Source organism: Heloderma suspectum, chromosome 3 (assembly GCF_057233095.1).
Source record: "Heloderma suspectum isolate Gila_16-S chromosome 3, 16-S_ref, whole genome shotgun sequence".
NCBI classification, from domain to species: domain Eukaryota; kingdom Metazoa; phylum Chordata; class Lepidosauria; order Squamata; family Helodermatidae; genus Heloderma; species Heloderma suspectum.
The window spans coordinates 17,487,237-17,513,602 of record NC_139460.1 but is presented as its reverse complement, the minus strand read 5'-3'; the positions used below and the strand labels follow the sequence as shown (position 1 = coordinate 17,513,602).

Genomic DNA, 26,366 nt, shown 5'->3' with positions numbered 1-26,366 from the left:
CTGGAGTGTAGCCTGTCTGCTGAGGACTCTGGAGGTTGGATTCTTTGGAAACTGGCCTCATTGGAGTCTGTGGCGAATTTCTCTAGCATCCCTAGGTGTAAGAGAGGAATATAGCGTGATTGAATGCTCTGGTAATATAAACCATAATTTCCTCTGAGGGAGTGTAGAAATGACACCACATTCCAGAGTTGCTGTCATTCACCTAAGAATTCACCCAAGTCATTCACCCAAGACAATCGGGGCTGGCTCACTGTTATTAAAATTTGTACAAAGGGATATGTATCCATTACACTGACTGATGTATGAGCACCTTCACCATTGTTAAGTATGGTAATTTAGACATAGTATATGTACACATTGTTAATTTCTTACCCAAGATAATTGGGAATGGCTCTTTAGATTGATTCACTTAAAACAATTTATGTTGTAAAGATAATTGCATCTTTTGAACTTATTAATGTATGAAATTTCTCATTATTGAGCTGGTTTAGTGTATATATATATATATATATATATATATATACATACACAGGTTGATCTGTTCACCCTGATGCTGGGTTGGTTTATCAATGTCATGTTCTGTTGAAAGTGATTGTATTTATTCAATTGACTATGTATGACAGTCTGCTTGTTCGTTAAATATTAATATCCAGAGACAGTGTAATGTACACATAATCTTCCGGCTAGCCACAATTTTTTTTGTTATTTTTTTTTGTAATTTTGGGGGGTGTAAATTTCACTATTATATTTATAAACACTTTTAGCATCTGAATTAATTACATTGCATTTGTTGTGGTCTATTTCATCTGGTTAGTGATCCAATCATGCCTCACCATTGGCTCTGCTGGCTAGGGACTGATGGGCATTGTGGTCCAATAACCTCTGGAGAGCCACATCTTCCCCACACCTGCTCTAAAGCAAAATATAAATATTAATTTATTCATATATAATGTTATATGGCTAGATAGCATCACCGATGCAATGAATATGAACTTGAGCACACTCCAGGAGAGAGCGGAGGACAGGAAGGCCTGGCGTGCTATGGTCCATGGGGTCACGAAGAGTCGGACATGATTTAACGACTGAACAACAACAAAAGCTGAGGTTCAGCTTTGCAACAGGTGAGCTAATCATGACAAGAGTTTCTCTGAGCATACTCAGCAGTTGATTCCAGGTCAGAGAATATGGCTTTCAGGTTACTTTTTTTAAAAAAATTAAACTGCAGCACTGTGCCCACTTACCTGAGGACAAGTCCCATTGAAGTCAATGGGATTTATTTTCTGAGCAGACTTGTATAGGACTGCATTGTTAATCTTGGATGGCACCCACAGCAACTTTTCCTATTTCATAGAGACAGTAGCTACATACAAATGTGCAGAATACCTGGGTTTGTTTTTTTGTGTGTGTTTTTAATGCTGGTGCATTATTGCTACTGCTACTATTGAATTTGGGCTGAGCACTCAAGTAATATTAATATGGGATTATTTGCAGAAAACCCTAACACTCCAGAGAGCATTAGATTCCCAAGCATTATTGCATGGAAGTACAGGCGGTGGATTTGTTTGGGAATATACAGTTATTAGGGCACAATTCTCACTCGGAACCCCCAAACGTGGGGGCTTCCAGGTTTCCTACACCCTGCCAGGCTGAAGCCATTAGGGCGGGAGGAGTGGCAGAGGTGATCTTCACCTCCCCAGCGTATGTCTTGGGAGATGGGCTTTTTAGCTGGTCTAGTGAGGGCACTTTGGAGGAGGAGGGAAGGAAGCTGGAGAAGGCACAGGATGAATCATATTCCTGCCTCTCTGGTCTCCCCTCCTCCCCACCCACTAAAATGTCCCCTTTCCTCCTCCTCCGAGGTCGAGCTTGAGTTTCGACCTTTCTGACCTTGAGTTTCCGATTTCAGAGAGAGCTGTGGTTCTCTCTGACTCCCCCTTCTGACATTGGAGTGCTGTCCCCAACCTCAGAGGGGTTTTCCGAGCTGTCCTATGGTCCCTGGGATGCTCATCCATGGATCATAACATTGTTCTCTTATTAACCTATAAGGCCCTAAAAGGATCGGGATCTGGCAACTTAAGAGACTGCCTTCCCCCCTATATATGCCTCCTTGTACACCACATTCAACATAAGAGGCCTCACTCCAGGTACCTCCGCCAAACAATGCGCAGCAGCAGACATCAGGCAGGAGCAGGGCCTTTTCAGTAGTGGTGCCAACCTGTGGAACGCTGTCTGGATCCTTCTTTTTAAAATGTCTTTCATTTTGTTTTTGAATGATCATTGGCAATCCAGCCAAGACAGAAGCGCTGTTAAGCTCTCTAGGTGGGGGTGCCGTTAAGGACAGCTCGGCAATGTCATTTGGTTAAAAACAAGAAAGCGTTCCTACAGTGGTGCCACGAGGGCAGGACAATAGGGCAGAATCCAGGGCCCATTTGAGCAGAATGAACTAGCAGGGCTCCGAAATACCGCAAGGCTGATTTAAGTAAGCAGAATAATACACACTATACCATCTAAAGAACCTGGTGAGGGCATCTAAGGACAGCCTCCCCCGCCCCCCATCATTAAATGCAGAGTCTAACATCACCCAACCGCACCACTGAGTCCCTATGTCAGCCCTTCTCTTTAATGGCTGAATCGCAGGGAACCACCCAACAGGTGAAGCCTTTCGCTAGGGTGGAGCTGCGCCATGGGCAGAGCTTCACCTGTTGACCTTATATTCGCCTCTCGCGCATCTGTTTCCAAAAAACCCTTTTGGTGGTGATGTTAAAAAAAAGGGAAAATCTCAGCCTGAACTCCGGCAGACAAAAAGGTTCCGGGGCTGAAGCCTGGCTCAGGTTCCCCACTGGTGTGTGTGTGTGTGAGAGAGAGAAAGAGAACTGCTTGGAGCAAAGCAGACCCCCACCTCCAGGCACCAAAAAAGCCTGCCCCTCTGTTTCTCCCCCCACCCTCCTTGTCCCAGACAAAGGAGCCTGGCGGCGCCACCTTGGAGTTGTCCGCGAGGCGCAGGGAAGGTGGGGAGAGAGAGGGGGAGGTGGCTAGATTTCTCCCCCCACCCCGGGGCAGGGGAGGAGGAAGGGGGCGAGGGAAAAGGAGAGCAAGGGGTGGAGTGGGGGGGAGGCCGGAAGGAGGCGAGGGAGGTGGGGGGCTTGGCTTCTAGCGGCTGAAAAGGAAGAGCCGCTCTCCGGCTGCCCCCAAAAGACAAAGGCGAGCCGGTGGGGGGAACTGGAGCTCTGGATGGGACCATGGCTCCGTCCTGCCAGAGCTGGCTGGCCAACGAGGGAAGCAAACACCTCCTCCTGGTAAGAGAAAGAGCGAGCGAGCGAGATGATGGCGAGCGAGCACGCGCGCGCGCGCGCGCCTCTGCTTGGGTGTGTAACGCGCGCTCCGGCTGGTGCTGCTGCCCGGGTGCGCGCGGCGCTGCTTTGGGTCCGGATTCGGCGCGTGTCTTGTGGCTGCTGTTCTCCGTCCGCCCGCTGGCACGGATTGCGCACAAGGGGGTGGTGTTGGGGGTGTGATGGGGGAGGAGAGAGTGTTCCTGAGCATGTGCAGTCGCTTCGCCTCTGTACCACAGTCGAGGGTGCAGTGGAGGTAGTTGTGATTTCTAAAAAGTGCCCGCCACATCCCCTAGGCGCTTTCTAAAAACCAAAACAGAAGACAATCCCTGCAACATCGATTGCCTTCATGGAAATTAGCTTGTGGAAGCCCTTACACAACAGCCCTGTAAGGTAGGTTAGCATTATTACTCCCATATTGCAGATGGAACTCTGTGTGTGTGTGTGTGTTCAGAGAGAGTGACTTGCCCAACAGTGCAATCCTATACATGTACACTCAGAAGTAAGTCGCACAGACTTACTTCCAGGTGTAGGATTGCAGCCCAAGATGACTGCTGGTGAGATTGTGGCAGAGGTGACATTTGAACCCTGTTCACTGTCTCCACTGTTGCACTACCCAAACTTCTACCCCTGTGGAACCAAAACTGATGCACACTCAACTACAGCGTGAGCACATCTGGGATTAAAGAGGACTTTTCAGTGCTGGGAATATGAATTCCACACTCACTTGAGCCCTGGCATTTTCATTTTCGAATCGAAGCACTGTGTGTACTTTTGATAGACAGATGCACAGATTGCCTGTACAGATTTTCTGGACCCTCGGATGTTGTTGAGGGTAATAGTCCTGATCAGTTCATGGGGATTAAGGTGCAATGCTATGCATATTCAGGCAGAAAAAAAAGTCCTACAACTCCCAGCATGCCCCAGCCAGCTGGCTGGGGCATGCTGGGAGTTGTAGGACTTTTTTTCTGTCCAAACATGCATAGCATTGTGCCTTTAATTAGCCTTTACCGTCTGTGAACTCATTTATGCTGGGATGTGATCATCCTGTATAGGTCTAGGGGCAGGATTCTCACTTAGGGTGCGAGAGGGCCCAGACTGAAATCCCAGCAAGCCTTGGCTGGCTGCACCTTTAGAGGAAGAAATGTAGCGCACAGGTAGAGCACCTCCTTTGTACACAGGGGTCCCCACTCCGATCCCTGGCACCTCCAGGTAGGATGGGTAGGAGAGGGTATTTGCCTTCCTGTTCCTGATTGCACGCTTCCCAGAGGTCTTCTGGTTGGCCACTGTGGGTAACAGGATGCTGAATTAGATTGGCCTTTGGCCTGAGCAGGGTGTTTGGTCATGATGAAAGATCTCTCCCTGAGACTCCGGAGAACCACCATCAGTCAGAGTACAGAATACTGGGCCAGAGTACAGAATACTGGGCCAGATGGACAAGGAGTCTGACCTGGTATAAAGCAGCTTCCTATGTTTTTATATAATCCTATGCACACTTAAGAAAATAAAAAGAGCCCTGCTGGATCACACCAAGGGTCCATCTAGTCCAGCATTCTGCTCACACAGTGGCCAACCAGCTGCCCACGGGAACCCCACAAGCAGAACATGAGCTCAACAGCACCCTCCTGCCCATGTTCCCCAGCAACTGGTGTTCATAGGCATACTGCCTCTGTTACTGGAGGTAGCATATAGCCATCAGGACTAGTAGCCCTTGATAGGCTTCTCCTCCATGAATGTGTCCAATGCCCTTTTAAAGCCATCTAAAGTGGTGGCCATCACTACATCTTGTGGAAGTGAATTCCATAGTTTAACTATGCACTGTGTGAAGACGTTCTTCCTTTTGTCTGTCCTGAATCTCCCGCCAATCAGCTTTTTGGGGATGATTGCAAATTCTAACACTATGAGAGAGGGAGAAAAATGCCTCCCTCTCCACTTTCTCCACAGCATGCTTAATTTTGTACACCTCTATGATGTCTCCCTTCACTCACCTTTTCTCTAAGCTAAACAGTCCCAGATGTTGTAACGTTGCCTCATAGGGGAGTTGCTCCAGCCCCTTGGTCATTTTAGGTGCCCCTTTCTGTACTTTTTCCAACTCTACAATAGAGTTACCTGGGAGTAAGCCTCAGTTTATTTATTTATTTACAATAGTTCTAGCCCGCCTTTCAGGGCAGAAGCCCTCCCAAGGTGGCTTACAACATTAAAATTCATATAATTAAAAATAGAACAAAACAAAAAGGAAACAATAATAAGGCAGTAAACATTCATAAAACAACAGACATCAGCAATAAAATTTTACTAAAAGCCAACAGCATAATTGCAGCTACAGAGCAGAAGAGTCCAGTAAAAAATAGTCAGGGAAAGGCAATACTGAACAAATAGATCTTCAGGGTCTTCCTAAAAGCCTACAGTGATGGAGCCTGATGGACCCCAAATGGCAACTCATTCAAGAGGTGTGAACACAGTGGGACTTACTTCTGAGTAAACACAGAAAGGCTTGTGCTGTGATTGTACTTAAAGGGGCTGTTCGCACAACACGCTAACCCACACTCAGTGATTGAGTATGGGTTGTTTCGAACTGTGGATTGTTTGCTGAACTCTGTGTTAGTGTGTTGTCTGAACCCAGGACATTATCTGCAGGGTGGCTTGTTAACCATGCAGTATGGCTTATTTTTCTCAAGTAAGCCACCTTGAGAGCCCATGGTTTGTTGTTGGGTTGTTCAGGGTGATTACTAAGCCACACTGTGGAAACTGTGCTGCATTCAGACAACATGATGACCCACCCTGTGAAAACACGCTGCATTAAGACAACCTGCTATTCCATGGTTCATCAACCAACCCATGGTTCTAAACAACCCACACTCAACCGCTGACTGTGGGTTAGCATGTTGTGTGAACAGCCTCAAAGTCAGGATGTTTCAAAATGGTGAACAGGATGCATGTTTGTTTTTCCATAATCTTTCATTGGTACGAATGGGTGAGATCTAATTGGCTTTGCAATCCTATAAATGTCTACTCAAAAGTAAGTCCTGTTGACTTCAGTGGGATGTACTCCCAGGTAAGTGTGTAGTAGCCTCCCCCAACTTGATGCCCTCCAGATCTTTTGGACTGCAGCTCCTGACCTTTGGCCATGCTGGCTCATGGGAATTGAATTTCAAAACATCTGGAGGGCACCAGGTTCAGTATATACAACTGTAGCCCAAGTAATCATGAGTATGGAACCAGAGAGTGGCATGCTGGATTAGTGAATCCAAAGTGCAAGGATGGGATCTTGCATGCCTGCTATCAGATAAAAATAGGCATGCTGTTTCTACCCTTGGCAAAATAAATTCTTCATAGGAAGATAATATAGAAGGGTTATGGAAAGCTACTTCCGTGTGTGTACGACGGCCGGTATGCTCCATAGAATAATGTTTCAACTTCAGAATGTACTTTTCTACCAGCGTAACACAGAGTTTTCACTTTAGATCACATAAATCTGTACTCCTCTCCAGCCTGGTCTGTCGAAACATATAGGAGGCTGAGGGCATCTCTATACAAGCCTAAAATACTGCATTTAAAATGGGGCTTTCTACTTCCATTTTAAATGCAGGATCACAATTGACTCCCTTTACATGCACTCCCCCCCGCCATCCTTCTCCCCATATCGGAGTCTTCCATTATCTTTCATTGATCTCATGCCTCTTCTGGCCCCTTTAAATCTTTGCATGGAGGAAACTGAAGCGGAACACAATGGGATAATTTGATAGCTCATTATCTGCTATCTATTTAAAAACGGAACAAAGGGCATTTAGTGCAGGAGGGTCATGGCATCATGTAAATTGCCCGCAAACTTCTGTGAAGGAGCAATCTCAATTGCAGCATAAAAGCCCGGTGTGGTAGAATGCACTGCATGGTTCAGATGAGAGATGAAAGGTAACATTTCTGAATGTTCCCTTGCATTAAGAATTGCCTGCAAACAGAAAGCCAGCAGAGTGAGAATCTTATTTTTCTTTATTTTATTTACAATATTTGTATACCGTTCCATATCGAAAACAGATTTCGAAGCAGCAAACTTGAAAGGTGAAAAAGTAAAAGAATAAAAAGATTAAAATGCCATATTCAGATTATGCTTTTTAAAAAACAGAATGCCAATAAAAACAGTGGCTGGTCAGTTAAGGAATGCCTCCTGGATTAGTGCTTTTTTCAGGAGGTGCCAGAAAAAACACAGCATTGGTGCCTGCCTGACCTCCAGGGGTAGGGAATTCCAAAGAAAGTGCATCTCAGAGAATCTTTCTTTCTCCGAGATGCACTAGTTTTCCATTTGCAGAGCATTTTTTTTAAATGTTGGGGAGAATTCTAAGGTAGGATTCCCTACCTGCAGTCTGAAGTAGTACAATGCATTCTGTCTCCCTTCTCTATTGTTGTTCAATCGTTCAGTCGTGTCTGACTCTTCGTGACCCCATGGACCATAGTACGCCAGGCCTTCCTGTCCTGCGCTCTCTCCCGGAGTGTGCTCAAGTTCATATTCATTGCATCGGTGATGCTATCTAGCCATCTCATCCTCTGTCGTCCCCTTCTCCTTTTGCCTTCAGTCTTTCCCAGCATCAGGGTCTTTTCCAGAGAGTTTTCTCTTCGCATTAGGTGGCCAAAATATTTCAGCTTCAGTATCTGTCCTTCCAATGAGCAGTCAGGGTTGATTTCCTTTAGGATTGACTGGTTTGACCTCCTTGCAGTCCAGGGGACTCGTAAGAGTCTTCTCCAGCACCACAGTTCGAAAGCATCAATTCTTCGGCGCTCAGCCTTCCTTATAGTCCAGCTCTCACAGCCATACATTACTACTGGGAAAACCATAGCTTGATTAGACGGACCTTTGTCGGCAAGGTGATGTCTCTGCTTCTTACTATGCTGTCTAGGTTTGCCATAGCTTTCCTCCCAAGGAGCAAGCGTCTTTTAATTTCATGGCTACAGTCACCGTCTGTGGTGATCTTGGAGCCCAAGAAAGTAAAATCTATCACTGCTTCCATTTCTTCCCCTTCTATATGCCTGGAAGTGATGGGGCCAGCACGCTCCGGGAGAGAGCACAGGACAGGAAGGCCTGGCGTGCTATGGTCCATGGGGTCATGAAGAGTCGGACACGACTGAACGACTGAACAACAACAACGATGGGGCCAGATGCCATGATCTTAGTTTTTTTAATGTTGAGTTTCAAACCAGCTTTTGCACTCTCCTCTTTCACCCTCAACAAGAGGCTCTTGAGATCCTCTTCGCTTTCTGCCATTAGGGTGGTATCGTCTGCATATCGGAAGGTGTTGATAATTCTCCCGGCAATCTTAATTCCGACCTGTGATTCATCCAGCCCGGTGTTTCTCATGATGTACTCTGCATATAAGTTAAATAAGCAGGGTGACAATATGCAGCCTTGTCGTACTCCTTTCCCAATTTTGAACCACTCGGTTGTTCCATGTCTGGTTCTTACTGTTGCTTCTTGACCCTCGTACTGGTTTCTCAGGAGACAGGTAAGGTGGTCTGGTACTCCCATCACTTTAAGAATTTGCCACAGTTTGTTGTGATCCACACAATCAAAGGCTTTAGCGTAGTCAATGAAGCAGAAATAGACGTTTTTCTGGAATTCTCTTGCTTTCTCCATGATGCAGCGAACGTTGGCGATTTGATCTCTAGTTCCTCTGCCTCTTCGAAACCCCGCTTGTACTTCCGGTAGTTCTCGGTTCGCATGCTGCTGAAGCCTAGCTTTTAGGATTTTGAGCATCACCTTGCTGGCATGTGAAATGAGCGCAATTGTGTGGTAGTTTGAACACTCTTTGGCATTGCCCTTCTTTGGAATTGGAATGTAATCTGACCTTTTCCAGTCTTGCAGCCATTGTTGAGTGTTCCAAATTTGTTGGCATATTGAATGCAGCACTTTAACAGCATCATCTTTTAGGATTTTAAATAGCTCAGCTGGAATACTGTCATTTCCGCTAGCTTTGTTGTTACTAATGCTTCCTAAGGCCCACTTGACTTCACTCTTGAGGATGTCCGGCTCAAGTTCAGTGAGTGCACTGTCATGGCTATGAGGGACATTCAGATCTTTCCTGTATAGTTCTTATGTGTATTCTTGCCACCTCTTCTTAATCTCATCTGCTTCTGTTAGGTCCCTGCCTTCTTTGTCCTTTATCATGCACAAAACGTTCCCTTGAGATCTCCAATTTTCTTGAAGAGATCTCTAGTCTTTCCCATTCTGTTGTTTTCCTTGATTTCTTTGCATTGTTCATTTAAGAAGGCCTTCTTGTCTCTCCTTGCTATTCTCGGGAACTCTGCATTCAGTTGGATATATCTTCCCCTTTCTCCCTTGCTTTTCGCTTCCCTTCTTTCGTGAGCTACTTGTAAAGCCTCATCAGACAGCCACTTGGCTTTCTTGCATTTCTTTTTCTTTGGGATGGATTGAGTTGCTGCGTCCTGAACAATGTTACGGACCTCCGTCCATAGTTCCTCAGGCACTCTGTCTATCAGGTCTAATCCCTGAAATCTATTCCTCACCTCCACTGTATATTCATAAGGGATATGATTTAGGTCATACCTAAATGGTTTAGTGGTTTTCCCTACGTTCATAGAATCATAGAATCATAGAATAGTAGGGTTGGAAGGGGCCTACAAGGCCATCACGTCCAACCCCCAGCTCAATGCAGGAATCCAAGTCAGAGCATCCCTGACAAATGGCTGTCCAGCCTTGTCTTGAAGGCCTCCAGTGTGGGAGAGTCCACCACCTCCCCAGGTAATTCAATTTAAGCTGAAATTTTGCAACAAGAAGCTCATGATCTGAGCCACAGTCAGCTCCAGGTCTTGTTTTTACTGACCGGATAGAGCTTCTCCATCTTTGACTGCAAAGGACATAATCAATCTGATTTCGATATTGACCATCTGGTGATGTCCATGTGTAGAGTCGCCTCTTGTGCTGTTGGAAAAGAGTGTTTGCTATGATCAGCGTGTTCTCCTGGCAAAACTCTATTAGCTTTTGTCCTGCTTCATTTTGTGCACCAAGGCCATGCTTTCCTGTTATCCCAGTGATTTCTTAACTTCCTACTTTTGCATTCCAATCCCCTATGATGAAGAGGACATCTTTTTTTGGTGTTAGTTCTAGAAGGTGTTGTAGGTCTTCATAGAACCGATCAACCTCAGCTTCTTCGGCATCAGTGGTTGGGGCATAGACTTGAATTACTGTGATGTTGAATGCTTTGCCTTGGATTCGTACTGAGATCATTCTATTGTTTTTGAGATTGTACCCCAATACTGCTTTTCCCACCCTTTTGTTGACTATGAGTGCTACTCCATTTCTTCTAAGAGATTCTTGCCCACAGTAGTAGATATAATGGTCACCTGAATTAAATTCGCCCATGCCTGTCCATTTTAGTTCGCTGATTCCCAAGATGTCGATGTTCAATCTTGCCATCTCATGTTTGACCACCTCTAGCTTACCTTGATTCATTGATCTGACATTCCAGGTTCCTAAACAATATTGTTCTTTACAGCATCGGATTTTCTTTTCACCACCAGACACATCCACAGCTGAGTGTCCTTTCGGCTTTGGCCTGCAGCTTCACTCTTTCTGGCGTTACTTGGAAATACCCTTTGCTCTTCCCCAGTAGTATATTGGACACCTTCCGACCTGAGGATTTCATCTTCCGGTGTCATATCTTTTAGCCTTGTGATACGTTCCATGGGGTTTTCTTGGCAAGAATACTGGAGTGGGTTGCCATTTCCTTCTCCAGTGGACCACATTTTGTCAGAACTCTCTGCCATGACCTGTCCGTCTTGGGTGGCCCTGCACGGCATAGCTTATGGCTTCACTGAGTTACGCAAGCCCCTTCGCCACAACAAGGCAGTGATCCATGAAGGGGTCCTTCTCTATTAAGGACATAAAAAGCCCTGCTGAATTAGGCCTATCTAATCCAGGATTCTGTTCACACAGTGGCCAACCAGCTGCCTGTGGGAAGCCCAGAAGTAGGATATGAGTGCAACAGCAACCTCCTGCGCATGTTTCCCAACAACTGGTGTACATAGGCTCACTGCCTCTGACACTGGAGGTAGCATGTAGCCTTTGGGATTAGCAGCCACCCAAGGCCTTATCTTCCATGACTCTGCCGGATCCCCTTTAAAGCTGCCCAGATGGGTGGCCAGCCACAACCACATCTTGTGCTAGCATAGTCCATAGTTTAACCAGGCATAGTATGAGGAACTGTTTCCTTTTATCTGTCTGGAATCTCCCCATTCAGCCTCATTGGGTGACTCCAGGTTCTAGTATTACAGGACAGGGAGAAAAAGTCTCCCAAATGCGTCCTAGAAAACTGAGCATCAGATATGATCTTTGGGATTTCTCGACTTGGTGGGACAGCTTGAGTGCAGGTGGAGAAAGACTCCTAGTGGATGCAGTCCAACTCTGGTGTGTGCCTATGACCAGGCATATGCAAAGGCAGTGAAAGTGACAAGGAAAAAATATTTCACTGCCTCTATTCAATCGTCCATATGCCACCCAGCGGAGCTTTTTAAGGTTGTCTGGGGCCTTTTACATTTTGGCCCTAAGGTCACTATGGAACTATCTGAGGCCCGCTGTAATGCATTGGCTAGGCACTTCCAGAATAAAATCTCTTTCATCTGCCGGGACCTAGACTCCAGTATTACTGCAGGTGAATCTGATGAGGTATCCAGAGCACCGTCCAGTTTTCTTGGATGAGTTTCAGTTGGTGCAGCTCAAAGACGTGGACAAGGTGCTTGGACAGGTTCGTGCAGCCACTTCCATATTGGATCCTTGCCCTTCTTGGCTAATAAAAACTAGCAGGGAGGGAACAGCTGGCTGGGCTAGGGCGGTGATTAATGGCTCCTTGGAGAGAGGGAGTGGTTCCAGGCTGCCTGAAAGAGGCAGGGGTGAGACCACTTCTGAAGAAATCCTCCCTAAACCAGGAAAACCTTAATAATTATTGGCCAGTTGCAAATGTTCCATTCCTTGAGCGAGTGGTTGCCAACCAGCTCCAGGCACTCTTGGATGAGATTGATTATCTGGATCCATTTCAGTTGGGGTTCAGGCCTGGTTTGGGCACAGAAACAGCCTTGGTCGCCCTGTATGATGACAGGTGGAGTGTGACCCTGTTGATTCTCCTTGATTTCTCGGTAGCTTTCGATACCGTTGACCATGGTATCCTTCTGGGATGGCTCTCTGAGCTGGGAGTGGGAAGCACTGCATTGCAGTAGTTTCACTCCTACTTGGAGGGTTGCCTCCAGAAGGTGGGTTTGGGGAACGCTGCTCGGCCCCAAGGATTCTCCAATATGGGGTTCCACAGGGATCAGTTTTGTCCCCCATGCTGTTCAACATCTACATGAAACGGTTGAGTGTGGTCATCTGGAGTTTCAGAGTGTGTTGTCATCGGTGTGCTGATGACACACAGTTTTATTTCTTCTTTTCATCTTCTTCAGGTGAGGCTGTGGATGTGCTGAATCAGTGCCTGGCTGCGGCAATGGACTGGATGAGGGCTAATAAACTGAAACTCAATCCAGACAAGACTGAGATGCTGTTGGTGGGTGGTTCTGCAGACCGGATAGCTCAACCTGTTCTGAATGGGGTTGCACTCCCCCTGAAAGAGCAGGTCCGTAGCTTGGGGGTCTTCCTGGAACCATCTTGGTCACTTGAGGCTCAGGTGGCCTCAGTGGCACAGAGTGTCTTCTACCAACTTCGGTTGGTGGCCCAGCTACACCCCTCTCTGGACAGGAATAACCTGGTTTCGGTTGTCTATGCTCTGGTAATCTCCAAGTTAGATTACTGCAATGTACTCTACGTGGGGCTGGATTTGAAGATGGTTCGGAAGCTGCAGTTCGTGCAAAATGCAGCGGCCAGATTGCTAACAGGGACCAGAAGGTTCGAATATATAAGACTGACTTTGGCCTGCTTGCACTGGCTGCCTATATGCTTCTGAGCTCAAGTCAAGATGCTGGTTTTATCCTATAAAGCCCTACACAGCCTGGAACCACAATACCTGCTGGCATGCCTCTCCCAAAATGAACCTACCCATACGCTGCATTCAGCATCTAAGGTCCTCCTCTGAATGCCTCCTCCAAGGGAAGCTCGGAAGGCGGCAATGAGGGAGAGGGCCATCTCAGTGGTGGCCCCCTGTCTGTGGAACAAGCTCCCCAATGAGGTCTGCATGGTGCCAACATTATTATCTTTTAGGCGCCAAGTTAAGACCTCTCTCTTTTCCCAGGCATTTGGCAGCACATGATGAGTTTTAATTGGCCCTGGATGTGTCTTTAGTTATGACTGATAACTAACTGTTTTTAGTTAGATGTTGTTTGTGTATATTGTCTGCATGCTTTTATGTGCTTTTTTGTAAATGGCTGTTAAACTTTGTATATTGTATTTAATATTTTAATTTCTGTAAACTGCCCAGAGAGCTTCGGCTATGGGGTGGCATAGAAATGCAATAAATAAATAAATAGGTACTGACAAAATGTTTCTATCTTGAGCCAGAGCAAGAAATGGGGTATTCTAAAGATACTGGACAATGGAACACGCTGTGTTCCAAAAACTGGTTCCAATTTAGTAGATACGAGCAAATGGCACATGATGGTCAAGTTGGCTCCGGAACCACTGGAGCATTCTAAGGCCTCCTGTGAGGCCTTGGCAAGGCATTTTGCAGATAAAATTGATCGGATTAGGAGCGTTACTCCGTGCGCTGTGGATACAATTAGTGAGCAAGTGGCGGCCTGTGGCAAACTGGTTTTGTGGGATCAGTTTCAGCTTCTTCCTTCTGATGAAGTGGACAAGGTGCTTTCATCTGTAAGGCTGACCATCTGCTTACTTGATCCTTGCCCATTTTGGCTCATTATGGGCTGCAGAGAGAGACTGGGTGAGGGAATCAGGGCGGTGGTGAACACCTCCCTTGAGGAGGGAGTGATGCCATCAGCCCTCAAGGAGGCAGTGATAAGACCGCTTTTAAAGAAGCCCTCCTTGGATCCCCAAGTTCTGAACAACTTTCGCCCAGTCTCGAATCTGCCATTTTGGGGCAAGGTGATTGAGCGGGTGGTGGCAATGCAGTTGAAGGCACACTTGGAAGAAACCGATTATCTAGACCCATTTCAGTTGGGCTTCAGGCTTGGGCATGGGACAGAAACGGCCTTGGTCGCCTTGGTGGATGATATGAGGAGGACTCTGGATAGGGGTGAATGCTCCTTCCTTGTTCTCCTCGACCAATCAGCGGCTTTTGATACCGTTGACCACAGTATCCTCTTGGACCGCCTGGAGGGGTTGGGCATTGGAGACACCATATTGCGGTGGTTCCGGTCCTTCCTCTCCGGCAGGTACCAGAGGGTAGCACTGGGAGAGGAGGTTTCGACCCGTGGCCACTCACTTGTGGAGTGCCACAGGGTTCCATCCTCTCCCTGATGCTATTTAACATCTATGTGAAGCCGCTGGGGGCTATCATCAGGAGGTTTGGGGTGCGGTGTCATCAATATGCAGATGACATGCAGCTCTACCTCTCGTTCAAATCTTCACCAAGGTTGGCCGTAGAATCCCTGTCCAACTGTCTGGAGACGGTGAGTGGCTGGATGGGGAGGAATAAGCTGAAGCTCAACCCTGACAAGACCGAGGTACTTTTGGTGGGAGACAAGAGGAGGCTGGAGGATGTTGACCTGGTGTTGAATGGGGTACGGCTACCCTTGAAAGACCAGGTCTGCAGCCTGGGGGTCATTTTGGACTCCCAGCTGTCAATGGAGGCTCAGGTGTCAGCTGTGAGCTGGACAGCACTGTATCAACTTCATCTGATGTGGCGGCTGCGCCCATTCCTTCCCGACCATCTGCTCCCATTGGTAGTACATGCCCTGGTCTCCTCTCGTTTAGACTACTGTATCACTGCCTTGTTGTGGTGAAGGGGCTTGCGTAACTCAGTGAAGCCATAAGCTACGCCATGCAGGGACACCCAAGACAGGTCATGGCAGAGAGTTCTGACAAAATGTGGTCCACTGGAGAAGGAAATGGCAACCCATTCCAGTATTCTTGCCAAGAAAACCCCATGGAACATATCACAAGGCTAAAACATAAGACGCCGGAAGATGAGCCCCTCAGGTTGGAAGGTGTCCTATATACTACTGGGGAAGAGCAGAGGGTATTTCCAAGTAGTGCCAGAAAGAGTGAAGCGGCTGGGCCAAAGCTGAAAGGACACTCAGCTGTGGATGTGTCTGGTGGTGAAAAGAAAATCCGATGCTGTAAAGAACAATATTGTTTAGGAACCTGGAATGTCAGATCAATGAATCAAGGTAAGCTGGAGGTGGTGAAACATGAGATGGCAAGACTGAAAATTGACATCTTGGGAATCAGCGAACTAAAATGGACAAGCATGGGCAAATTTAATTCACGTGACCATTATATCTACTACTGTGGGCAAGAATCTCTTAGAAGAAATGGAGTAGCACTCATAGTCAACAAAAGGGTGGGAAAAGCAGTACTGGGGTACAATCTCAAAAACAATAGAATGATCTCAGTACGAATCCAAGGCAAAACATTCAACATCACAGTAATTCAAGTCTATGCCCCAAGCACTGAGGCCGAAGAAGCTGAGGTTGATCGGTTCTATGAAGACCTACAACACCTTCTAGAACTAACACCAAAAAAAGATGTCCTCTTCACCATAGGGGATTGCAATGCCAAAGTAGGAAGTCAAGAAATCACCGGGATAACAGGCAAGTGTGGCCTTGGTGTACAAAATGTAGCAGGACCAAGGCTAATAGTTTTGCCAAGAGAACACGCTGATCATAGCAAACACTCTTTTCCAACAGCACAGGAGGCGACTCTACACATGGACATCACCAGATGGTCAATATCGAAATCAGATTGATTATGTCCTTTGCAGCCAAAGATGGAGAAGCTCTATACAGTCAGTAAAAACAAGACCTGGAGCTGACTGTGGCTCAGATCATGAGCTGCTTCTTGCAAAAGTTCGGTGTAAATTGAAGAACGTAGGAAAAACCACTAAACTATTCAGGTATGACCTAAATCATATCCCCTATGAATATACAGTGGAGGTGACGAATAGATTTAAGGGACTAGACCTGATAGACAGAGTGCCTGAGGAACTATGGACGGAGTTCCGTAACATTGTTCAGGAGGCAGCAACTCAATCCATCCCAAAGAAAAAGAAATGCAAGAAAGCAAAGTGGCTGTCTGATGAGGCAAGTTTACAAGTAGTTGACGAAAGAAGGGAAGCAAAAAGCAAGGGAGAAAGGGGAAGATATATTCAACTGAATGCAAAGTTCCAGAGAATACCAAGGAGAGACAAGAAGGTCTTCTTAAATGAACAATGCAAAGAAATCGAGGAAAACAATAGAATGGGAAAGACTAGGGATCTTTTCAAGAAAATCATAGGGTTGGCGGAGAATTTCTCCCCGAAACTTCGGGGGGCCGAGTGCCAACGTGTTCAGCCACCCGAAGAAGTTTCGGGGAGAAATTCTCTGCACCCCCCCACCCCCCGCACCCCCCCCGGGACGGGACTTACCTTTCCCGAATGTCCCTCCCGGCGGCGGGTCCTGGCGGCGGTTCGTCGGGTCTTCGTCAGGGGCGGGGGCGGCAGCCGATCTTTCGACCGGCTGCCACCGACGCCATTCCAATAAAAGTAAAAAACAAACAAACACGCCCCTGTGATAGGCTACGTGACGATTAACGTAGCCTATCACGGCTAGATTTGCAAAGTCAGCCGTGATAGGCTACGTAAATCGTCATGTAGCCTATCATGGGTGACTTTAAAAAAAAAAAGCGCGTACGGCTAATGGCGGCCCCCATAGGGAGCCGCCATTCACGTTCCTTATTTGGTTGCCGTAGTCTACGTAAAGATTTACGTAGACTACAGCGACCAAATAAGGAACGCGAATGGTGGCTCCCTATGTGGGCCACCATTTGCGTACGCGCTTTTTTTTTTTTTAAGTCACCCGTGATAGGCTACGTGACGATGTACGTAGCCTATCATGGCTGACTTTGCAGATCTAGCCATGATAGGCTACGTTAATCGTCACGTAGCCTATCACAGGGGCGTTTTTTTTTTAACTTTTTATTTCGCGGCCAGGCGAGGCGAGGCGCCTCCTCCCCGGCCTGAATTTCGACCAGGCGAGGCGGGAAGCCTCCCCCCCGGCCTGAATTTCGGCCGGGCGAGGCAGGAAGCCTCCCCCCCCGGCCTGAACTTCGGGGGGAGAGCAGCGAAGCGCGTCCCCCACACCGCGAAAAGCTGCGAGACCAGGTAAGTGGCTTTCATGCACTCCTAGAATTGGAGATCTCAAGGGAACGTTTTGTGCAAAGATGGGCATGATAAAGGACAAAGAAGGCAGGGACCTAACAGAAGCAGATGAGATTAAGAAGAGGTGTAAAGAATACACAGAAGAACTATGCAGGAAAGGTCTTCATGTCCCTGATAGCCATGATAGTGCGGTCACTGAACTTGAGCCGGACATCCTCGAGAGTGAAGTCAAGTGGGCCTTAGGAAGCGCTACTAACAACAAAGATAGCTGACAGTATTCCAGCTGAGCTATTTAAAATCCTAAAAGATGATGCTGTTAAAGTGCTGCACTCAATATGCCAACAAATTTGGAACACTCAACAGTGGCCACAAGACTGGAAAAGGTCAGTTTACATCCCAGTTCCAAAGAAGGGCAATGCCAAAGAGTGTTCAAACTACCGTACAATTGCGCTCATTTCACATGCCAGCAAGGTGATGCTCAAAATCCTACAAGCTAGGCTTCAGCAGCATGTGAACCAAGAACTACCGGAAGTACAAGCAGGGTTTCGAAGAGGCAGAGGAAATAGAGATCAAATCACCAACATTCGCTGGATCCTGGAGAAAGCAAGAGAATTCCAGAAAAACGTCCATTTCTGCTTCACTGATTACGCTAAAGCCTTTAATTGTGTTGATCACAACAAACTGTGGCAAATTCTGAAAGAGATGGGAGTACCAGACCACCTTACCTGTCTCCTGAGAAACATGTATGAGGGTCAAGAAGCAAGAGTAAGAACCGGACATGGAACAACCGATGGTTCAAAATTGGGAAAGGAGTATGACAAGGCTGCATATTGTCGCCCTGCTTATTAACTTATATGCAGAGTACATCATGAGAAACACCAGGTTGGATGAATCACAGGTTGGAATTAAGATTGCCAGGAGAATTATCAACAACCTCAGATATGCAGACGATACCACGCTAATGGCAGAAAGTGAAGAGGATCTAAAGAGCCTCTTGTTGAGGGTGAAAGAGGAGAGTGCAAAAGCTGGTTTGAAACGCAACATAAAAAAAAACGAAGATCATGGCATCTGGCCCCATCACTTCGTGGCATATAGAAGGGGAAGAAATGGAAGCAGTGACAGATTTTATTTTCTTGGGCTCCAAGATCACCGCAGATGGTGTCTGTAGCCATGAAATTAAAAGACGCTTGCTCCTTGGGAGGAAAGCTATGGCACACCTAGACAGCATAGTAAGAAGCAGAGACATCACCTTGCCGACAAAGGTTCATTTAATCAAAGCTATGGTTTTCCCAGTAGTAATGTATGGCTGTGAGAGCTGGACTATAAGGAAGGCTGAGTGCCGAAGAATTGATGCTTTCGAACTGTGGTGCTGGAGAAGACTCTTACGAGTGCCCTGGACTGCAAGGAGGTCAAATCAGTCAATCCTAAAGGAAATCAACCCTGAGTGCTCATTGGAAGGACAGATACTGAAGCTGAAGCTCAACTATTTTGGCCACCTAATGCGAAGAGAAAACTCCTTGGAAAAAACGCTGATGCTGGGAAAGATTGAAGGCAAAAGGAGAAGGGGACGGCAGAGGATGAGATGGCTAGATAGCATCACTGATGCAATGAAGATGAACTTGAGCACACTCTGGGAGAGAGTGGAGGACAGGAAGGCCTGGCGTGCTATAGTCCATGGGGTCACGAAGAGTCAGACACGACTTAACGACTGAACACCACCAATAACAATGCGCTCTACGTGGGGTTACCCTTGAAGATGGTTTGGAAGCTGCAGCTGGTACAGAATGCGGTGGCTCGCCTGATTAAAGGCAGCCGCCGGCGAGATCTCATCACTCCAGTGCTGAAGGAGTTGCACTAGTTACCAGTTGTTTTCCAGGCCAAATTCAAGGTGTTTGTTTTGACCTTTAAAACCCTATATGGTTCCGCCCAGCCTATCTTAAGGAGCGCCTCCAGCAACACCAGACAGGCTGCTTAACAAGATCAGCCTCGGATGGCCTTCTCTCTGTCCCATCAGCCAGGACAGCTAGACCGGTGGAGACGAGGGAGAGGCCCTTTTCTGTGGTGGCCCCCACTCTGTGGAGCTCTCTCCTTAGGGTACTTCGCCATGCCCCCTCTTTAATGAGCTTCTGCTGTGCATTAAAAACGTGGTTGTTCAGGCAGGCATTTGGGGTGGGTTAGGATATTTTAGAAAATGTTTTTATTGTAGAATTTTATTGTTTTAAATTGTTTTATTATATGCTTGTATATCACCCAGAGTGGCTGGATGACCAATCAGATGGGTGATTAAATGAATAATGAATGAATGAATGAATGCTGGGAGAAATTGGGAGCAGTTTCACTGAGACGATGGCTGGGAAGGGTTAAACTTCCCCTTCCTGTATACTGTGGGCCTGATAGAAATCACGCCCCCTCCTCCCACAGTGCTTCTGATTAAATTAAGAAGTACCGCAGATGTAAGTTGCATGCTATACTTTTAGACCCTGTCGTATGACCCTTTTCTGACACTTCCATAGCTACCCTAGCAGTTTTGGTGGCTGTAATGCAAAGCCATCTTTGGCTGCTGGGGTGGGGGGGCGGGGACCCATCTCTGTTTGATGCAGGATCCTCTCTCTCCCTGGAACTTCATGCCGCTTCCCAGGTGACTTGTCCTTTCCAAAGGAGGTCCAGCTCCAGAACTGGAGAACTGTTCCTCTCTGCAATGAAGGGGATGCAAAACAGCAGAAGATGTTTTGGCGGCATGACGATGAGTCGCTATGGGGAAGAGGCTTGGCATGGAGATAATACAGTGTTTCTCAGAGTTTTTGAGCTTGGCTCCCCCTTCTAAACTCATTGCACCATCTGCCCCCTCCTTGGCCCAGCACCGAGGGCCAAAACAAACGCTACTTTAAATCCCTATCTACTAGCTACATCTTCCTCCACCCCCATATCTGCTCTAGGGCTGATGCAGGGACCCCAGTCATAAAAGACACAGGGCCCCCTACTCCCCTCACGCCAGGGTCCCAATCCATTTTGAGCCCCCTATAACTACTCTAGAGTTATAATTGAGGAGAAATAGATAGGGATTTAAAGTAATCTCTCTTTTGGCCCTAAGTATCTGTTTGAGACTGCAGAGATCTTTTATACACAGTCATGTGCTTGCGGGCAGCTGCTGCATGCAAAGACTTGTGGGTTATTATGGCACTGTTCAACACAAACATTAGAAACGGAAATAGAACAAGGCGTGCCAACTCCAGGTTTTGGAGGGGCCTTGGGCAAGATGCCCTCCGTGGACCCCCCTCCCTCAGTGAGTCTACCTTCTCACCGCCATTGTCACCAGCTGTTACTGCTACTCGACCTCTTATCCTTGCTACCACTTGCTAGGTTGACAGGCAGAGAGCCAGTGCGCAAGTAGGCGTTGGCATCTCCTGCTCCTCCTCCTTACCATCACCATTGTCTGGGCCAGAGCGAGAGGGAGGTGAACATGACGGGGAGGATCAGCTCCAAGGGGCTTTTGTCAATGGGCCCTTGCTGGGGCGTGGGCCCTTGGCGGGTGCCCAACCGTGCCTACTCTTGGTACCAGCTCTGAGGGCAAGAGGTGTGACCCCTCCCCAAAACCACACAGAGGGAAGCACCATTAGAACAAAGCGGGTGGCCTTCCCTAGTCTGGTTGGGCATGTGCGGGAGCAGTTGTCCTCACAAATCCAGTGCAAATCAGCATGGATCCTCTGCTGAAGGTCATTCCACCCATCCATGACTTGATCAAAGGAGGAAGATCTTACGGTCTCCGATTCCTGCCCTCCCCAGAGATGTTGTGCTCTCCAAGGATGGACTATCCCACAGTGGGGTAAGGTAACATGTAGACGAGCCCCGGGTGGGTTTGTGACTGGAAGTCAGTGAAAGTCAGTGCAAGAAAAGCTGTATGTTGGACCATAAGAAGAGCCTTGCAGGACCAGACTGAAGGTCTGTCTAGCTCAGCATCCTGTTTCCGACAGCGGCCAACTGGAAGCCTCTGGGAAGTGCATGAGCACTGCATGAAAGCCGTAGCCCACCCGTTACTTTGTTCGCCAGCAACTGGTATCCACTGTGGTATACCACCTCTGACCATGGAGGCTTTATTACGCTTTCAGGACTAAGAGCTCTTTTCTCAGTGTGACTGGCACACTGAGAGCCAGTGTGGTATAGTGGCAAGAGTGTTGGACTGGGAGCTGGGAGATCCGGGTTCTAGTCCCCACTCGGCCATGGAAGCTCACTGGGTGCCTTTGGGCCAGTCACAGACTCTCAGCCCAACCCACCTCACAGGGTTGTTGTTGTGAGGATGAAATGGAGAGGAGGAGGATAATATAAGCCGCCTTGGGTTCCTTGCAAGAGGAAAAAAGGCGGGGTATAAATGCAATAATAATAATAATAATAAATTTAAGGACGGGAGAACCATCACTTCACAGCTTGGTTCGGCTTGCTCCCCATTCTTGTCTGTGACCTGTTTTTTCGGTTTGTTCCAATGGGAAAAGCGGGCATTTTTCAAAAGTGCGCAGTTTTCCCCCACTGACTAAAACATGAACATGCATTTTTTAAAGTGTGCATTTAAAAATGCACACAAGCATTTTAAAAAGTGCACATTTTTTAAAGTGCACCTTTTGTGAACATGAAAATGCAAGTTGGGGAATGTCCAAACAGTTTTGGAGACCATGCGCCCCTGTTCGTGTTCGCAGTTGTGAACGGGGCATTTTTGATTGATTTGTGGGCTAAAATGAAATTCTTGTACATCCCGACTCTTGACAGATCAATCCCCCATGGATTTCTCGAATCTTCCTTTAAAGCCATTTCAGCCAGTTACATTGCACGGCAGTAAATCACATAGAGAGCCAGTGTGGTGTAGTGGCAAGAGTGTTGGACTGGGAGTCGGGAGATCCGGGTTCTAGTCCCCAGTCGGCCATGGAAGCTGACCAGCCACAGACTCTCAGCCTAACCCACCTCACAGGTTTGTTATAAGGATAAAATGGAGAGGAGGAGGATTATGTACTCTGCCTTGGGTTCCTTAAGGAGGAAAAATGGCGGGATATAAATGTAATAACTATATAAATAATAGAGTCAATTTGCCTGTCCTGAATCTACCGCCAATCAGTTTGATTGGGTGACCCCAAATTCTAGTCTTAGGGGACATGGAGAAAGCAAACTTCTCTCTCTTCATTCATCTTCTTCACGCCATATATAATGGTGGTCATTCTACCATGTCTCCTCTCGGTTGTCCTTTTTCTAAACTCAAACTATAGTTTAAGAAATCCTTCCCCAACCTGGTGCCTGCCAGATGAGGTGGACTGCAACTCCTATCATCCTGAGCTGTAGTCTAACACAACTGGAGGGCACCAGGTTTGGGAAGGCTGGTCTAAGGGTTCTAGAGCTGTGCACAAATGGCCTCTCAAAATTCTCCAACCTATTTGTGGGCAGAGAAATAATGGGGGGGGGGGATTTCACCAAATTTCTCCTAGCAGAGAAGAAATTCTCCAACAGTTTCTCACAGATGGGGCTCACTATTGGCAGGGGTTTTGGCACAGGTCCTTTCTTTTCCCCTTAAGGTTTTCGGTTTATTGCAGTGCTTCTGTAGGGGGAAACCGCATCAACTGTGTTGAGGCTTCTACTTTTTTGATTCAGAATATTGAATTTCTTTTGGTGGTATTTTTAAGCTTACCTAATCCCTGTGAGGTGGCCAAGGGTGCTGTGTGTGTGTTTTCTTTCTCTCTCTTACACATCTTTCCATTGCTCTGCAGCCTCCCAGGCCACCTGCACTTCCTGAACTGAGAAATGCAGCGGAGTCCCCTTGTTATCTCCAGTCTCTGATTGGAGATAACAAAGGGATTCTCTGTTGTACCACTTGTCCTCCCATTGGGAGGGCGAGCAGCACACTGGGGGGAATGTCCTTGTTATCTCCAATCAGAGGTCAGAGATAACACAGGGATTCATCTCCCTAGGCCAGGGGGTGGAGCTTACTGTCCTGGAAGGTAAACCAGACAATGAGTGACTAACCCAAGTTCATCAAATGAACTTCCTGTCTGAGAATAGATCATAATCCCACAAACTCTAATCCACCATTCTCACCCCAACAGTACACCATGCTGCCTCTCCATAGTGGTACATCAAGAAGAAAATCAAGCTCTGTTCCAGTTTACAAGAGTGTCCTTCTGTATTCCCCCAGAGGCAATTTTTGATCACTGTAGGCTACCAGGAGAGGTCTGCAATCATTTAACTCAGCCTTGTGAACGAGCCCACAAAAGTGACTAGCACAAAAAACTCCTCTTTTACTAACCTGCATGCACAGACATTCTTGTCCAAATAATTTGTGGCACATGGACAGCTTGAAAGCAAAGAAGAACAAGAAGAAGAAGAACAAGAAGAAGACGAAACTAGAGTTTGTTGAGAGGGTACCTCAGCACAGTTTTTGCTAGCCATAGGTGATTGGGCTAGTGGATTTTAACAAGTCTGGTTTTAATTCTTATTTCATAGAATCATAGAATCATAGGGCTGGAAGGGGCTTACAAGACCATCAAGTCCACTTCCTGCTCAATACAGGAAGCCTGATTCCCAGGTGGTCTCCCATTCAAATACTGACCAGGGCTGATCCTGCTTAGCTTCCGAGATCAGACGAGATTGGGCACATCCAGCCCTTTGCTGTATATTTGCAACCATGCCCTTCAAGGTGGTTTACAGTTGATGTCAGACAAAATCCACCCAATTAAAACAATCAGTTGAATGGCCAAAACAGAGCTGATGTGGAAGATTGTGATGAGATTTCCCAGTGCTTTTTGCTTTTCTTTTTAATCTTTGAAGGAGCCATAGATGGTTCTGATTTTGATCACAGCAGCAGCACCGATGTCTTTTCCCTTGTCAAAATACCCCTGCCCCATCCTGTGGAGATGCCACTGAAAGAGGCTGGGATATTATACGCATTTATCTCCCCGCCACTCCCAAGCACATATTAAGTGGTGGTGGGGTGTGTGTATGTGTGTTTAATGTGGCAGATAAATGATAAGGTGGTTGGTAATAAAGGAGTATCCCTGGGAAGGGTATTCTACACTGTGGTGCCATCTGTGACAAGACCCTGTCTCCAGTAACTGATCACTGTTGAGGGCGATGAATGCAGGAAGCAAAGAGGAGAATATGAGTTTGTTTCAGCTATACAAGCACTTCGTTTTGGCTACAGTAAGGTATGAAGGCTAAGAGCTTGAGCCAAAATGTTGGTTTGTGGGAAGGATTTGAAGAAAGGATTTGAGAGCCAGTGTGGTGTAGTGGCGAGAGTGTTGGACTGGGAGCCAGGAGATCCAGGTTCTAGTCCCCACTCAGCCATGGAAGCTCACTGGGTGACTTTGGGCCAGTCACAGACTCTCAGCCCAGCCTACCTCATAAGGTTGTTGTTGTGAGGATAAAATGGAGAGAAGGGGGATTATGTACGCCACCTTGGGTTCCTCGAAGGGGAAAAAAAGGTGGGATATAAATGTAATAAATAAATAAATAAAAAGAAAGCAAGGTTGACTGCTGGGAAAACTAAGTTCAGGCTTTAATTTGCAAGGCTTTCTCCTCTTCTTTGGTTCTTGTTTCTAGTTTTCTGATATTTTAGTGTTCTCTCTCTCTCTCTCTCTGAATCTCTACCTATAAATTCTATATCCATGACAAGAGTCCGTGAAATCATATAGCGTTACAGTGGAAGGTCAATGCAAACGGCTGGAAATTGCACCAAAATACAGCCAGGAGGACCTGTCTGTATTTCCCCATCTGTTGTATTGTCTTTTTTTTTTTTTTTAAGTATTTTGACTTGCTTTCCTTCCCATTCAGCTTCTGGGTCCTGATAATGTGTTGCCCTTGTCTTCTCCTTGATGGAGAGAGTTCTGGTTTTGTACATGTGGTTTCTACTTACTGTTGATTGTGTGTGTGTGTATGTGTGTGTATATATATATATATTTTAATCCTTGTTCTCTCCCCCGCCCCCCGTACTCCCTTCAGCTGCTCTGGCTCTCTCTCAACATGGGGCTGTTTTGGAAAACGTTCCGGCGATATTATCACGAGCCACAATATTACTATTTGCATCAGATGTTGGGGGTAAGTAGTGGAGTACTGTGTCTGTCTGTCTGTCTGTCTCCCCCCACCTCCCCCCTTGGGACTTTGGAAATGGGAAGGAAATGGAAACCCCTGGCTAATAGGGCTTTGATGTGAGGCTTCTTGGTGACTCATGAAAAGGTGGAAGGCAGTGGAATTTGGTTGGGGAAGGGAGGAATTCTGTGGTGGGTGGTGGGAAGAGGAAGACAATAGGACTATTTTTTGTATTTGAATGAAGGAAAGGACTTTGTCAAGGGTCTGGGAAAACAGAAACTCCCCCCCTTTCCCTCCCCCTCCTCCAGCTCCCAGCTGCAGGGCATGGTTTCTCATATCTGGCATATGAACCCATTCAGCGGATGGCTGGACTCGTACTGTTAGTCATGGTGACTTTAACCAACCTCGTGGGTCTGTTCCGGCAAGCGCTTACATGGCCAGCTCTCCCAATGTATATTTTTCTCAAGGGAAGTTTCTTTTTTTTCCCCCTGTTTGTGTTTTTTTTTTTTTTTTACATGAACGTTCTCATCCTTTCCATCACATTCTCATGAGTCCTGGTGTGGTTAATTCAGAAAGTGCTGCCAGCTGAAGGAAAAGAAAAAAAAGGATAAGGAAAAAAGAAAAGGAGGGAAAAAAGAGTCCAGGGAAAATGACTGAGTGCTTAGCTTTTGTGGGGTGGACTATAAATCAGCCTTTCCCAACCTTAACACAATAAATAAACAAGAACATTAAAAAT

The 26,366-nt window shown here is 46.8% G+C and overlaps 1 protein-coding gene across 1 annotated transcript in view; it reads left to right on the top strand.

The window, feature by feature from the left end:
* Window positions 1–3,074: 3,074 nt before the first annotated feature.
* The window catches only part of NOX4 (NADPH oxidase 4), a 159,250-nt gene continuing 135,958 nt past the window's right edge, over window positions 3,075–26,366 (top strand). The window contains exons 1-2 of the mRNA XM_084841607.1: window positions 3,075–3,293; window positions 25,544–25,639. Of these exons, the coding sequence (XP_084697733.1) occupies window positions 3,237–3,293; window positions 25,544–25,639 (153 nt within the window). The 5' untranslated portion in view covers window positions 3,075–3,236. The remainder of the gene's footprint in view (window positions 3,294–25,543; window positions 25,640–26,366) is intronic.